The sequence below is a fragment of the Sorex araneus genome, chromosome 5, assembly GCF_027595985.1.
Source record: "Sorex araneus isolate mSorAra2 chromosome 5, mSorAra2.pri, whole genome shotgun sequence".
Taxonomy (NCBI): Eukaryota; Metazoa; Chordata; class Mammalia; order Eulipotyphla; family Soricidae; genus Sorex; species Sorex araneus.
Window position 1 is genome coordinate 57,606,316 of NC_073306.1, and position 15,659 is coordinate 57,621,974.

At 48.2% G+C, this 15,659-nt stretch overlaps 1 protein-coding gene across 3 annotated transcripts in view; it reads right to left on the reverse strand.

Moving 5' to 3' along the window:
• Positions 1 to 562: 562 nt before the first annotated feature.
• Positions 563 to 15,659, reverse strand: part of DNAJC16 (DnaJ heat shock protein family (Hsp40) member C16) — a 47,442-nt gene continuing 32,345 nt past the window's right edge. For all 3 annotated transcript variants that reach the window (XM_004603357.2, XM_055140114.1, XM_055140115.1), the window contains exons 8-15: positions 11,531 to 11,661; positions 9,791 to 9,974; positions 8,016 to 8,198; positions 7,825 to 7,901; positions 5,851 to 5,931; positions 5,639 to 5,734; positions 4,461 to 4,631; positions 563 to 3,842 (exon numbers count right to left, since the gene is read on the reverse strand). In XM_004603357.2, the coding sequence (XP_004603414.2) occupies positions 3,443 to 3,842; positions 4,461 to 4,631; positions 5,639 to 5,734; positions 5,851 to 5,931; positions 7,825 to 7,901; positions 8,016 to 8,198; positions 9,791 to 9,974; positions 11,531 to 11,661 (1,323 nt within the window). In that variant the 3' untranslated portion in view covers positions 563 to 3,442. The remainder of the gene's footprint in view (positions 3,843 to 4,460; positions 4,632 to 5,638; positions 5,735 to 5,850; positions 5,932 to 7,824; positions 7,902 to 8,015; positions 8,199 to 9,790; positions 9,975 to 11,530; positions 11,662 to 15,659) is intronic.

The following is a 15,659-nucleotide window of genomic DNA, read 5'->3' on the forward strand; positions in this document are numbered from 1 at the left end:
AGAATTTAATTTCACTTAAGATTATTGAAAAAGTGGGGCTGGAGTGATAGCATAGCGGGTAGGGCGTTTGCCTTGCACGCGGCCAACCCGGGTTCAAATCCCAGCATCCCATATGGTCCCCTGGAGTAATTCCTGAGTGCAGAGCCAGGAGTAACCCCTGTGCATCACCAGGTGTGACCCAAAAACAAACAAAAAACAAAACAAAACAAAAAAAGATTATTGAAAAAGTGAAGGAATAAAAAAACATTTCTTTGTATTATATTCCTTTAAAATGGATATGATTGCACACTGCATTCTCTGAGGAGCTGAGGGCTGCACTTTGGTTTTAGGACTATCAGGAAAGCTTGAAAGAAAATAACATTCAGGTGCCCGTGAACTTCCCACTCAAAAAGCCAGGCTGGCTTTTAAGCCAGATGACGTCATCTCCTCCCCCAGCTGCTGTGCCCACAATTCCCGAGACCTGTCGTTCAGACATGCTGATCTGAAACACGTGTGAAATACAGGCCAATTCCGTTTTACTGATGTGGCCATGACCTCCCAATGCAAACGCTACCCATAGTCATCACACATTAAAATAGTTTATTTGTTTCCAGTCTGTAATATTCTTAAAATAACATCAGCTTCAGTAACTGTTCACAATACAAAACAAAAACAACATAAAAAAAGACACCAGTTGCCAAATAAGTTATTTGTTCCTAAGAGTATCAAAAGTGCAAAATATTCACCTTCTTTTCAGATCTGTCTCTAAAGTACAGTTATCGTCTTTGACAAACTTGACAGTTTCAGCAGCTGCCATACTGCATTTGTTTTCAAGGGAGTTTAGATGTGAGCAATATTTCATGTGAGTAAAGATGTTTTTCATCAGCTTTCAAAAATTTTAATTGAAAACAACAACAAAAAAGTTTGAGGTTGGGCACGTGGCTCAGTGGTAAAGCACATGCTTTACATGCATGAGACCTGGGTTTGGTCTCTGGCACTGCAAAATAAAACGTTTGTGTTTGCTTCCAATCCATTTCCCCAAAGCAAATCATTTAAAGCACATTGAGATCCTAATTCCTTTTATTAGCAAAACATTTATGTATTGAAAGAGGAAATCAATGTTTTAGTTAAAAACCACAGCCCGCCGTGCATATGGTCGCCGAGATAGCAGTGAGACCCCAGGCCTGTACGGTAGGGCAATCGTATTCACAGGAGTGCTTCGTAGTTCGAGCTGCTGACCCTTGTCCCACAGGCTGTGCCACCACATGGGGAATTAGATAATGTTTTTCAGATGGGCATGTTTTCTACCAAGACTTGAGTCAGGCCAATGTTTGTTCTCTGCTAAACATGGAGCATAGTCTAATCCGTATCAACCAAAAAAACCTACCTCTGAAATATCAATGGTTATCTGTTTCAAGACATTCAGAGACTAGGATACTAACTTAAACACAAAAACTGGGTGTGTGAGTACATCCGTCAGAAGGAAGGTGGCATTGGCAGAACTGACAATGGCTCTTACATTTGACACGCAAGTAAACAGATTCGTGGAAGCAATATTTAAGAGGAAAGGCTCCAGTGATCAAGAGTTAAGCTTTAATTAAAATGAAAGTCCCCTAAGACCTTCTTGGATGCATACCTGCCAGCCCTCAAGCAGATCTGTAGGTATTTTTTTTTTTCTTTCCAGAGATTGATCTTGGAGCTTCAGATTATGTGAAACACGAACTGTAGCATGGGGCCACTTCCCCAACCCCTCCTACAGAATATTTCACTTCCTGAAATATTTGCCAGCATTATCATCAATCCTGTAATAACTTCGCTTGCTTAGTATAAATGGAAGGTTCAGCTGTGGGAAGACACCTTTTTGATTTTAGGATAAAATGTTCACAGATGACCAAATCAAGGGAGTTTTTGATTTCTGGAAATTTGGCTGAGGAATTCCATTTTGTACCAGAAATTAAAAATAAGGCCTAGCACCAAACCAAAAGATAATTTTGAGAACTTGCACATCAAGGAGTTCAATAAATCCCTACTGTAGCACATTTTAATTATTTAGGATCGAAATGGTTTCGCTTAGAGCAATTATGATGAAAGAACTTAGTAAGTGTCCTACTGCTGCGGACTTTAACTCTTTATGTTACGAAAGGGCAATTTGCTTTGATATTTAAACAGATGGCTTTTTGAAGATGTCCAAACTCCACTGGTGGTCCTGCCTCACAGAGACAGGAGCGGCCCCTCTAGCTAGTCGGCGGAGGCAGGCTGGAGTCCACTGAAGACTGGAGCTCAGCAGGCTGGGTGCGGACGGATCAGACCCTGTAACTGGTACCAGAAGCAGTGGGAAGTGAAGAGAGAAAACAACGTGGGACACCGAAATACAGGCCCGAAGCTCAAAACCAGCCGTGTGCAAAATAAGAGTGGGGAACAGGTTCACTTATCACAAAACAGGACTCAAAGATACAGAATTTGGGGTTCAAAATACATGTGTTAAGAAATTTTAAATTCCTTGATACAAAGACATGTCTGGTATTTGACTAAAGCGACACGCGGGAGTGAAGAGGGTCTTCACGGCGGTGGCAAGAACGTGTTTTCAGTTTAACATCTATGGGGCTTATAGCAGCTTACCTAAATGTTCAGAAAACAAGGTCACCAATTATGGCTCCTAATATCCACACCCTAAAAGTGACAGAGGCAGAAAGGCATCGGGAAACGCACGCATACATGGCTCAAAGTCATTACAGTACTTCTGGCCCGTGGCTCCCTCCCCCAGCGACACGGGGTGCCGGGGAGGCCTGGAGGGGCAGCTCACAGGGCTCACTTGGGTACTGCCTGGCTCTCACCTCTTTCCTGGGAAGAAAAGCAAACTCCCATGCAGAGCTCTTGCTCATCCCAATCTTTCTAAAACTGTGGCTGACAGAACTGTGGTAGGGGGATACCCCCCACATCTATTCTTGGCCACTGACTCCCAGCAAAACCATTCAGTGTAACGAGTGCTTGAACTAGGCCTCTTTCAAGATGCGGGGCCCACACGCTGCCGTGAGCGGTCGGAGCAGAGCAGGGGCGAGGCAGGCACGGGAGGGGGGGACCCATACACGGGGCCTAAGGTTCCATCCAGGTACGGCTGTGCAAGACTCAGCCCCCAGCTTCTCCCACAACACGGACGGAGCAGGGGAGGGTTGGGTGAGCACATGGCGGGGACAACAAAGGAAGAGGGAAAACGAAGAGTCGAGTTTTAAATAGTGTGGCATTCAAATGAGGGGGCAAAAAGAAACCAGACGGAAAGAGTTGAATCTCAGGAACTGAATTTGTGGGTGGTGTTTTTCACTCCTAGAACAGGACAGAGGAAAGATTCTTCGAGTTGCTCTAGAAGAATCATCTAAAATCTATACTTTGTCCGTTGTAATTGAGTCCTGAAAAATACCGTTTCTCAGGTAAAAAGTCTAAAGAGTTTGAGTCTGTTCAAATTCTCTCAGTCTAGTTCAGGCCACGATGGGATATAAAACCTCTGTAAGGAGCCTTCCAACAGGCGTTCCATCCATAAGGACAGCTTGTTCAGTTTCTCTTTGATGGGCTTGGATCCGGAGCCAAAAGCAGATTTCCCCCGAGATTCACCCAGGTGGAGCGAAGGGTCCGGGTCACCGCAGGACCCCATGGCCTCTTCCTCTTCCACTGTTTTTTGGGGTTTGAAGAGGCAGAAGTACTTCTTGTGGCCGTTCAGGGCCAGTACATAGCCAGTGTAGTCACGTTCCATAAAATGCTTGTCATACTGGTTTGGGATTGGGGCTGCGTCTTGGGCGAACTCCAGCAAGTACTCCAGCCATTCTCGGTGCTTATCCAGACTCAGGAAGGAGAAGTGCAGGCAGCTGCTCCTGTGAAGAACAGCAAGAGGATGTCAGCTCCCTCTCCGCGTGTTCACAGGGACCACAAATACCTCAGCCAGAGTCCCATAGCAGGAAAAGGCTTTGCGTTGCAGTCTGGATACAGGGAAAAGGAACTCTCTCTCCAGGAGGGCTCCTGCACCTGGGACACTCACCCAGCCACTTCCCACGCTCTGCGGGGTACTGCTGTCGTTGCCGGCGTCAGACTTTAGCAAAACACACACAAGAAAGGCTCAGGGGAGAAGACAGCGCTCCAGCTCTTCCCTCGGAATCAAACTGCTGAGGTCCCCTCATTGTGTGCTAGGCCGGGCAGGTCACAGCCAATATCTTGCTACACAGATGAAGTTCCCTAAAGGCTGGGGCCAGGAAGATGTACAAAGGGCGAGAGAACATGCTTCTCACCGGGGAGCCCTGGGTTCCATGGCCAGCAAGATGTGGTCTCCTAAGAACCCTGGGAGGGACTCCTGAGCTACGTAGCTAGGAGTAGCCCCTGAGTACCCCAAGCACAACAAAAGCTAAAAATCCCCGATGGTCAGAAAAAATAAATTTTCTCCTAGTCTTCTGTTTATTCAAATGTAGTCAGACGTACAGAGACACACCCACACTCACCCAGTGAACGAGTAGACCTCCAAAGCAAATTTCTGGAGCAGACTGGTCTTGGTGGCATTGGACAGGATGAGGACGACGTTCATGTGGCCTGGCCGCAGGCGGACCAAGTTGCTGGTGTACGTCACATCTGTGAGCTCGGTCACCTCCACAAAGCCTTTCTTAGGAGCCTTGCTGTGGAGAAATAGGAGGGAATGACGGCGTGACTTCTCGAGAGAACAGCAGGGGCTCCAGAGCTACTTGGAGGGCTGAAGAGCCTGCTTCACATATGTGAGACTCAGTCCGGACTGTGGCAGTGCCTGGTCCCCAGAGTGTTGCTGGGGACTCACCTCTGAGCACTGACCTGAGAGCAGCCCTAGAGCTGGATGTAAACCCCAGTAAATGAAACAAAAAGGAACAAGCAGGAGGAAAGTCCAGATGCTAATAATTCTCCTTTTGGGGGGCCAACATGACTGTTTTTCATTTGTCTCAAGTAACACTGAGGTGGCCTAAGGGTGCCCATAGCAATTCTCTCCCAGAGGTTCACAGCAAGGGTCCAGGACCCCTGGTGGTGCAGAGGCGCGGAGAGAGGCAGGGCTGTCTGTGTGTGGTGACACTCGGGGGCCCTGTGGTGCTGGGAACTGAAGCACCCTAATCACAGCTACTTCTAGCCCATTACTGACATTCCTGATTCTGCCTTGGCACAGAAATGCTTTCGGACGGAACAGAGACCACTGTCACACACTTCTCTCTGCTTCTGCTCATCGAGCACCTCCAACGCGCTTCTTTGCTTGCTGCCTGATGACTAAAAGTGAGACAGAAAGCAAAGTCACCAGTATTGAGAAGTAGGCCTGTGTTTACTTTTTGTTTTGTTTTTGGACCACATCCAGTGATGTTCACGGCTTACTCCTGGCTCTGTGCTCAGGGATCACTCCTGGAGGCTCTGGGGACCATATGGGATGCTGGGGATTGAATCTAGGTTGGCCATATACAAGGCAAACGCCTTTCTTGCTGGACTATCTCTCTGGCCCCGGGACCCGTGTTTATGTGCCACAAATCAGCTGTGGCTTTTCCCTTCATCCTCATGCCAGGCAGGAGGGGTGAGCAGGGACTCTGAAATGCTGTGAATTCCAGTCCCTATATCTGGTACTCTGTGGGTCTGCTGCTAAGGGGAAATGTATTTGGAGTTTGGTTCAAGAAACCTGTTGTTTTCTTTGAAATTGGGCTCTGTCTTTCCGGCCTTCTCACGTGTTTCTTCTTTATTTGGAGGGTTTGACTCTCTCTCTTCATTGGAATCACTGAAGTTAAAAAAAAAAGCAAAGTTTTACCAAAAGCAAACAAGAAATTCAAGCCACTATGGGGGTTTGGGACTCAACATTCAAATATTTCCTCGAGAGGCCACGGAAGCATTTACCTGAAAGCCTGCACAATGACAGTGCCAAAGAGGATGAAGAGGGCTGAGAAGATCAGAGACAACAGTGGCATCAGCTCCCGCCTGCAAGGAAGCCAACACACTTGGGTCACTTCTACATATCGGCTGTGACACGTCTGTGAAGTTTCTGCTCTCCAGCTCACAGCATACAACCACACACAAAGGCAACACACAAAGCCAAGCCAAGAACCTTCCAGAATCACAAACACCTGAGGGCCAGAGAGATGGGATAGGGACAGGTTTGATCCTGGTTTGATCCATGGCACCACATATAGTTGTCCCAGTACTACCAGGAGTCACTCCTAAGCACAAAGTCAGAAAGAACTCCTGAGCACTGCTAAAAGGGCCCCCTCCTGCCCCTGCAACAAAACAAAAACCACAAAACACACACAAAATAACAGCATTTTTAATTTTTGGTGGGGGAGGCGTGGTGGAAGAGATACTGATGGAAAAGTAGAGATTTTTCTCTTCTGCTTTAATTCACTGATGACATATTTAAAAGTTTAACTGTGTCTCAGTATAAGCTGTGCTTAATGAATTCTGTGGAATGAAGGAACAAGAGGGGGTAACCAAAAGTTTCAGTTCTGCACATGGAAGGACGTTCTCAGCTAGAGGGTAGTACGAGTGATGAGACAGTCTGTAGAATGGCATCCTTTGACTTTTTTTTTTTCCTAGCCAGACTAATCGAGAGACGGCCTGGATGGGAGGGGAGTAGAGAGAAGGTGACCTTTTACGGTTTCCTTTTAAGACTAGTGTTCTAAAACTTGATTCACTGACAAACACCCGAAGGCCTGTTGAGTGCCAGGCATCACAACAGTGAGTGGGAAGTGGTTCTTATGTATAGAAGCACACTGCCTCACTCTGTGTGTGTGTGTGTGTGTGAGAGAGAGGGGGGGGGGGGAGAGAGAGAAGGAGAGAGGGAGAGAGGGAGAGAGAAAGAGAAGAAGAGAGAGAGGGAGAGAGAGGGAGAGAGAGGGAGAGAAGGAGAGAGAGAGGGAGAGAGGGAGGGAGAGAGAGAGGGAGGGAGAGAGGGAGATGGAGGGAGAGAGAGAGGGAGAGGGAGAGAGGGAGAGGGAGAGGGAGAGGGAGAGAGGGAGAGAGGGAGAGAGGCCTGTATACTGGGACCTATGGGTGTCAGGTCAATGAAGCGCACCAGAATCTCAATGACAAGAACAGTGCCAGACTCTGCTAACTGGTGGTTCCTTGTTTTCCAACCAGTAACAAATACATTTTTAAAAAGTTACCTTGGGGCCAGGGATGTGGCTCAGTAGCAGAGCACTTACATTTTGCACGTGAAGCCCTGCGTTTGATTGTCAGCACCACCAGAAGCAAAAAAACCAAAAACAACTTCTCCCCACAGAAAAACCCAAATAAATAAGAAACCCACCCACAAAAGTCAGAAGGAACCTTCCTGAAAGAAATAGAAAGGGGGGGCTGGAGCAATAGCACAGCGGGTAGGGCGTCTGCCTTGCACTCGGCCGACCCGGGTTGGATTCCCAGCATCCCATATGGTCCCCCGAGCATCGCCAGGAGTAACCCCTGTGTATCGCCAGGTGTCACCCAAAAAAAGCCAAAAAAAAAAAAAAAAAAGAAAAAGAAAAAGGAAATAGAAAGGGGACAAGTGGTTGACAATAGGCAAAAAAGTCTTCCACTTGTCAAGGACTAAATGTGTTAGTGTCTCAGTATCTATACTGCAAACCATAATGCCCAAAAGTAGAGAGAGGGGACACTGGTGGTGGAGAATGTGCACTGTTGGAGGGACGGGTGTTCAATCACTGTATTACTGAAACTCAAACATGAAAGCGTTGTAACTGTATCTCATGGTGATTCAATTAAAAAAAAAGAAAAAAGTCTTCCACTTGTCTATACCGAGTACAAACTGAAAGCAGTGGGTGGACTCTTGTCAAAAAGAGAACAGTCGTCCTGCTAGGAACAGAGTGAGGAACTGAGTCCTACCAGTTGTTGTGGAAAATGCTGTCCCAGCAGTCTGAGATGTAGTCAGAAGCAGAGTAGAACCACCGAAGGAGGAAAATCTATTGAGAGAGAAGAGAGACAATGTTGGGGCCGAGCCCCGCGCTGGAAGGGAGAGGCGGCCGGGGCTGCTGCCGAAGCTCCGCCCAGAGCCCCCTCCCGAGCCCAGAGCTTACGGGAGCAAGTTCATCCGTCAGGTCGGGGAGCACAGCTTCCGAGGACAGCAGGGCCGGGTCTTTGCGCAGCTGGTTGAGGTGACCCAAGAGGATGAATTTGTCGCTCTCACTCCCTGTCCAGGGGTCCTCCAGGGTCCTGTACGCCACCTTTCCTGCTGTGTTGCGCCTTTCTAAGATAGACACCTGCGAGAACGAGAGAGAAAGCCATGAGTCCCCAGGAGTGGGGAGCTGCCACAGTTTCTTTCTCAGGGAGGAAGGAAAAAGGGGTCCTGTGAGGCTAACAGGAGAAGCCAAGCTCAAATACGGCGGAGTGTTCGGTATGTGCAAGAGATGTACATTTTTCTATAAAAACACACGTGTTGTTTTATTTTATGTTTTGGTTTCTGAGCCACATAGCTGGCACTCAGGGCTTTCGTCTGGCTCTGCGCTCAGGGATCAGTCCTGGCAGGGCTCAGTGCACAAACGTGGTGCCGGGGACCAAACTCAGGTGGGCCACGTGCAAGGCAAACATGCTACTCACTGTACTATTGCTCTGGCCAGGTTTGTTTTATTTTGGGGTCACATCTGGCGATGTCCAGAGCTTAAGCTTCGCACTCAAGAATCACACTTGGCTATGCTTGGGGGACCACACGTGGTGCCAGAGATCAAATCTGGGTCAGCAGTCTGTGTGCAAGGCAGGAGCCCTCCCACTATACTATCTCTCCGACAATCCCCGTCCCCAAATCCTTTCAATGGGGATTATCTATGTTTGGGCCAAAGCTGGCAGTGTTCAGGGGTTACTCTGGGTTCCCTGTTCTGGGTCACTCCCAGAAGTGCCTGGAGGACCATCTGGTGCTGCAGATAGAATCAGGGTCTCCTGCATACAAGGCATGTGCTCAGCCCACTGAGCTATCTCCCTGGCCCTAAGGTGTTTTTTTGGGGGGTGGGTGGGGCACACCCAGTGATGCTCAGGAGTTACTCCTAGCTCTGTACTCAGGAATTACTCCTGAGTGATCAGTGCTGGGGGGGACCATATGAGATGCCAGGGATCAAACCCGGACTGGCTGTACGCAGGGCAAGCACCCTAGCCTCTATACTATCTCCTGACCCCACTATGGTGCTCCCCCCCCTTTTTTTAAAGCTTCCTTTAAAGGCTAAAACTTTTTTCCTCAATAGACTGTACTAAAAACCTCTAATAATATTTAATTTTTTAATTTTTCTTCTGGCTTTTAGGTTACCCCTGGCAGTGCTCAGGGGCCATACACAATGCTGGATATCACAATGGAGTTGGCTACATTCAAGAGAGCGCTTCACCTCCTCTATGATCTCTCCAGCCCTCGGATACTCTATATCTTAATATAAGAACCTTCTTGTCTTTCAGAGAGATTTTTCTGTGGTAACCCAAATGATGAAAAAGGGAAGAATTTTGCAGAGTGAAGGCAGACGAGGGCCACGGAAAGAGCACAGCCATTTGGATGAGGGAAAAGGGCAGAAGGAAAGCGAAGAGCACTTTTAGAAGCCTCTGGTTGGTGGTGTACATGCCATTCCACAAACGTGGCGCTGTCAGATGACCTGACAGAAAGAAGTGGTGGTGTGGACCCAGAGCTCCTGACTGCTCGAGACACAGGTGCGCACTGAGAAGGCCCAGGGCCGAAGGACGAGGAAAGCATTTAAGAATAGGTTTTTAAAAGAAGAGCCAGAGATCTCTGGATTTCCAAACTCCCCCAGAAGGAGGCCACAGAACCAAGCACAATGACCTGATGGAGAGCCTGGGACCGGGAGAAGTGGCCACTCACCGAGGACTTTCCTTGCCATGCAGCGTCGTCCGGGAGCAAGGAGCTGGCGAACTCCTGCTGGCGATTGCTGTAGACGTGCACGAACCTCACTGTGTCTTGGGTGTTGGCCAGAGCGAAAGACAGGAAGGCCTCAAAGGGCTTGCTCGACTTGGCGGCCTCGGGCGTGACCAAGACCACGCAGTACCTGCACAGCAACAGAGGAGGAGACCGTAAACAACCCCCCAGGCCACGGGAAGGCCCCTGATGGCAAGTGGTGGTCAAGAGAGAATGCCCAGACCCCACCAGTGGACACATTTCACTGAAGAAAACTGTCTGCTGGCAGTTTCGAATGAGATAAGATATCCAAGTCATGAGTACCCTGAGGCTTTTCCAGGCTGGTGAAATCTTCACCCAACCAAGGGTCACAACACTTAGTAATTATTTCAAGGCAATGACCACTGAACCCTTGGTGCAGAAAGGCCTTTCAGAAGCCATTGGTCCTTGTTCTTCCCACACAAGCAGGGCTGGTCCGAGCTATCTCAGAACAGAAGCCACCGGCCAAAAGGCTTCTTTTGCAACAGTCCCAATGAACGTTCAGCTATTCACTCACTCACTCTTTCCCAAATGTTTACTGCGCACTACCTACACACTCCATAAGACAGACAATGCCTCTGCTCTGCGGGAGCTCAGGTTCTGATGGAGAAGGCAGGCAACAAAGAGATGAAGCAGGGCAGAAAGAAGTGAGGATGGTTAGGGAGAGACGGGGGAGAGGCCAGGGTGGGGCAGGGGCCGTGTCCACTAGGCAGGTGATGTTTGAGTACAGACCTGACTCAAGAGGGTCCTAAGAGGGGAAGGGGTCAACCCGGGCAGAGAAATTTAAGTGCAAAGACTCTGAGGTGGGGAGTGACTTGAATCCATGCCCAGTTCTAGAAGCTGCCTGGCTGATGAACGTGGAGAACAGACAGCAGGGACAGGTGGAAAGGAAGTGGGCACTGTAGGAAGCCTCACATGGTGGTGTCCCTGGGAGTCCCTGGGGGCCTGTTCCAGGGCACTGAAAAGTGAGAATGCAGGGGCTGGAGGATAGCACAGCCGGGGGTGACCCAAAAAGAAAAAAAAAAAGTGAGAATGCAGATCTGGGACATTCCATTTTGAAGGCGATGTAAATAACAATCCTTAAAGTCGAGGGGTTCTCTTTCTTTCTCTCTTTTTTTTCTACCTGGGCTTTCGGGCCACACTCAGTGATGCACAGGGATCACTCCTGGCAGTGCTCACAACGCGAACTGAACCGGAGTCAGGCCTTAACCTCTGCACTCTCTCTTGGCCTTTGATTGTTCTTGACATCTATTTAAAGTCCTTTGTCTCTTAGTCCATAAAGTAACATGAGGGTCTGGAAACACAGGGACATTTTCTATTTCTTTTCTTTTTAAAAAACAATTATTTATTTTTTAATTTATTTTTTTCTTTTTGGGTCACACTCACTGATGCTCAGGGGTTACTCCTGGCTCTGCACTCAGGAATTACTCCTGGCAGCGCTCAGGGGACCATATGGGATGCTGGGGATTGAACCTGAGTCAGCCGCCTGCAAGGCAAACGCCCTACGCACTGTGCTATTGCTCCAGCCACCCTCCCCCAACATTTTTTTATAGATTATTGGTGCCAGAAATGTGGGGTGTGATTTGAGGGAAGGAGGCCCTGGGTTCAATGTTCTGTAGTGAATGTGACAGGGCTTCTCTATCATGTGACAAAACCTTGAGTCCTTACTTTCTCTGTCGGTGAGACCGTTTCACGGGGCAGAGTTCATGGAATAACTTCTGGCTGGTAAGCCTGGCTGCCAGCAGATACTTGTTTTGGGTGATGAAGTCGTCGATAAGCTGTTTCTTCATATCTCGGGCCTACAAGAGAAAACAAGAAACAGTTGGTTTTAATCCAGGTTCCTTGTGGCAAAGAGGCTTTATTTATAAACTTTAAAGTTTGTCAATGGCTAAAATAACACAGCCCTGGCAAGAGTAATGTCACCAGTGAAGGCAGATCTGCAGGAGCAAATCTATACAGCTCCGAATGGTGATCTATGTCAGCAGTGCAGGGTTGAATATAATGATGAAGTTATCTCAGGTCAAAAGAAAAACAAAGTATTCTTTCTACTAGATATGGTATAACTGCTTTATGCTAACAGATTACAAACTTCAATCATGGAACTTTCAAGTAAATCATCCATAAAAGATTTATAGAACACTTTGGAAGCTTGCCTTGCATGTGGCCAACTCAGGTTTGATTTGGGTTCGATTCTCTGGTACCATATATGGTCCCTGAGCACTGCCAAGAGTAATTCCTGATGCAGAGTCAGAAGTAACCCTTGAGAATTCCTGGTTATGGCCCCCAAACAAAAAGCAAACCAACTAAAAAACCCAAACCAAAATAAAAGACTTATAGAACACCGAACAATTAAAAATAAGCTTGAAATCAACAATGATACTAAGTATAAAAGGCAGAACAAAAACGATATGCTGGACTCTTTGTTATTACAAACATTCATTAAACTTCAAAGGAATAAAATAATTTATAGCAGGTTTTCTTCCCACAATCTAGAAATCAATATAAATTATAAACCAGAAAATCGATTAAGGTTTGGAAGTTAAAATACTCTGAATAACACTGATCTTCAAAGACACTACATGTGATATCAGAAAATAGTTTGGCTTGCATGTTTGGTTTTGGGATTATGTCCAGTATTATTAAGGGGCCTATTCCTGGCTCTGTGCCTGGGGGTCGCTCCTCGTGATGACTGTGCGAGCAAACCCAGGCCTGCATGCAAAAGACGCAGTCCAGTCCACTCTCAGGCCCTGAGAAAGTAACTTGAAGTTGATTGATTAATGAAAACTTTCAAAACATTGGTACATAGACAGAGTAGTACTTGGAAGGGGAGTGTTACGTAAACACAGGCGGGCTAGTACAGCAGGTACGGTGCTTGTCTTGGAGAGTCAACTTGGCTTTAATCCCTGGCACCCCACACAGTCCCCTGAGCCCTCCCTGCCAGGGGCGATCGCTGACTGCAGAGCCAGGAGAAAGCCCTGAGCGCCACCAGGTGTGGCCCCCAAATACAAAGACCAAAAACAACAACTGCCATAGGAAGCTGGGGATGTGGATCAATGGCAGAACTCAGGCCTTGCATGTGAGGTCCTGGCTCCCAGCGTTTGTGCCATGAAAGAACAAGAAAAGAACGGAGTAGCCCTTGCCCTACTGATCCAAGCCTGGCCTCCCCGCTGCTGCACTCAGCTTGCTGAGCTCTCATTCTGGCCCACGGGATGATTTCATTTCCGGCAGAGCTCAGTCCTTGATGCTTTGGTGGGTTTGGTGAGTGGGCCCGGGGTGCTGAGGGGCCACTAAGGGCACAACCTGGAGCGCATGCTTTGCAGGCAGGAAGGCTGAGTCTGATCTCTGGCACCATATGGTTCCCAAACACCCCATGTCTGATCATGAGATTGTAGCAACTTAGTCACATCTTCAGGCTCCACTTCTAATTCCAGCTCTCTTTACAGATCTACCATATCTGCAGTTCCTTTCTCTACTGAAGTCTTATATCTCTAGAGTCAAACAGGAGCTAGAATCTACTACAAAACAGAAAAGCAGGCAAAACGAATCCATAGCGTTAGAAAGCCACACAACTCAGACTTCTTGGAAGAAGGGGAAATGGCTGGGGTGGAGGGGAAACTAATTGGGTGCTGCTATTATTTTATTTCAGATCCAACAGACGCATTCACACTTCATTCATGTAAAAGGATTACTTCCTGCAGTGCGAGGGGCCGAGAGCAGGGTGGGGGTGGGGAAGGATGGGCCCACTTCCGGCAGAGCTCAGTCCTTGATGCTTTGGTGGGTTTGGTGAGTGGGCCCGGGGTGCTGAGGGGCCACTAAGGGCACAACCTGGAGCGCATGCTTTGCAGGCAGGAAGGCTGAGTCTGATCTCTGGCACCATATGGTTCCCAAACACCCCATTCTCTCAAAACCTCGCCGCTTTCTCAATTAGGTTTATGTAATATTCAAATGCCCTTAGTTGTCACTTCCATGACACGCACCGCATCCTCACCGGGAATAGGCAGATTCTATCTCAAGAGACCCTGATTTTGCTCATTGCCAAGAAGCAATTCCTGCCCATGTCTGATCATGAGATTGTAGCAACTTAGTCACATCTTCAGGCTCCACTTCTAATTCCAGCTCTCTTTACAGATCTACCATATCTGCAGTTCCTTTCTCTACTGAAGTCTTATATCTCTAGAGTCAAACAGGAGCTAGAATCTACTTTTTTCCAAGCCTCTGTAAATGCTGCTATTTTGAACTCCTTCCATGAATCCAATGTAGTTACCCGATTCAGTCCCTGACCCCACCCTGGTGCCGCATTATCAAACCCAGGGGCTCTCACATGTCAGGCATTCACTCTACCACAGACTACGTTACTCCTGCTCCCTAGCATAATTCTTTTTTTTTTTTTTTCTTTTTGGGTCACACACTCAGGGGTCACTCCTGGCTCTGCACTCAGGAATTACCCCTGGCCGTGCTCAGTGGACCATATGGGATGCTGGAAATCGAACCTGGGTTGGCTGCGTGGAGGCAAACACCCTACCCGCTGTGCTATCGCTCCAGCGTCCCCCTAGGATAATTCTTTTATTTTTTGGTTTTTGGGCAATGCTTGGGGGTCGCTCCTGGCAGTGCTCTGGTGACCATATGGGGTGCAGAGGACTGAACCCAGGTTGGCAGTGTGGAAGTCGAGCTCCCTACCTGCTGTACTATCACTCCAGCCGCTTATTTCTTTTATTCCTCCCCCATTTTTTTTTTTTAAACTTTTGGGCCATACCAGTAGCTTAGGAGCTACTCCCTGTTGTGCATGGGGGGAGCACTTAGTGTTAAAATCTTTAAGAAATGAGATTTTCAGGGGCCGGAGCGATAGCACAGCGGGTAGGGCGTTTGCCTTGCACGCGGCCGACCTGGGTTCGATCCCCGGCATCCCATGTGGTCCCCCAAGCACTGCCAGGAGCAATTCCTGAGTGCAAAGCCAGGAGTAACCCCTGAGCATCGCTGGGTGTGACCCAAAAAGAAAAAAAAAAAAAAAAAGAAATGAGATTTTCAGAGTGGAAAATGAGCCCAGGTTTCAGCTTAAAGTTATAGTTGTGTTAGGCCTAGGAGAGAGCCAGCCTGACACTGGGACTTTTCTGGTATTTTGGGGGCCGTGTCCAGCCGTACAAGGGCTTACTCCTGGCTTCCTGCTCAGGGATAACTCCTTGTGGTGCTCAGGGGGGCCGGCGATCAAACCCAGGTTGGCCGTGTGCAAAGCAAATGCCCTACCCACTATATGATCTCTCTGGCCCCAGCCACCGGGAGCTTTAAGGCCAGGCTTTGATGTCTCCGCTCTAGCTAACCAAGTCTTCAATGGCATCTGTTTCAATAGGAAGGCTCAAACACTGAACAGCGGGACTTTGATAATCCACTTCATCCACCTTAAAAATATGTCTAGTGGTGTGACCATCAGTGATCCTAGTGGGCTCTCTGGGTAACTTGCTGTTCCCTCCACATCGGCACCTGCTGCCCCACCTTGCGCCTTTACGTCCTAGGAGCCCTTCTTCCTTTAGTCCTCGCAGACCGACCTCTGCAGCTTCCTCGCCTCCCTCGGCCTCCACAGACTCGAAGAGCGAGGGCCTTGCTCTGGACTGGGCTCTGGCTTACGGGAATGCTGTGGCTCGTTTGCTTTTTTCTCCAGATCACTAAAACTCTCTCTGTTACCAGTCGGATACCAAGGCTGAATGTCTCACTCGGTAAGATTCTTGTTTGCTGGAATAGCACATAAGAGTTTCCTACAAGAGCTCTCCCTCTGTGGCCACGTGACCGCTGGGCACCAAGGCCT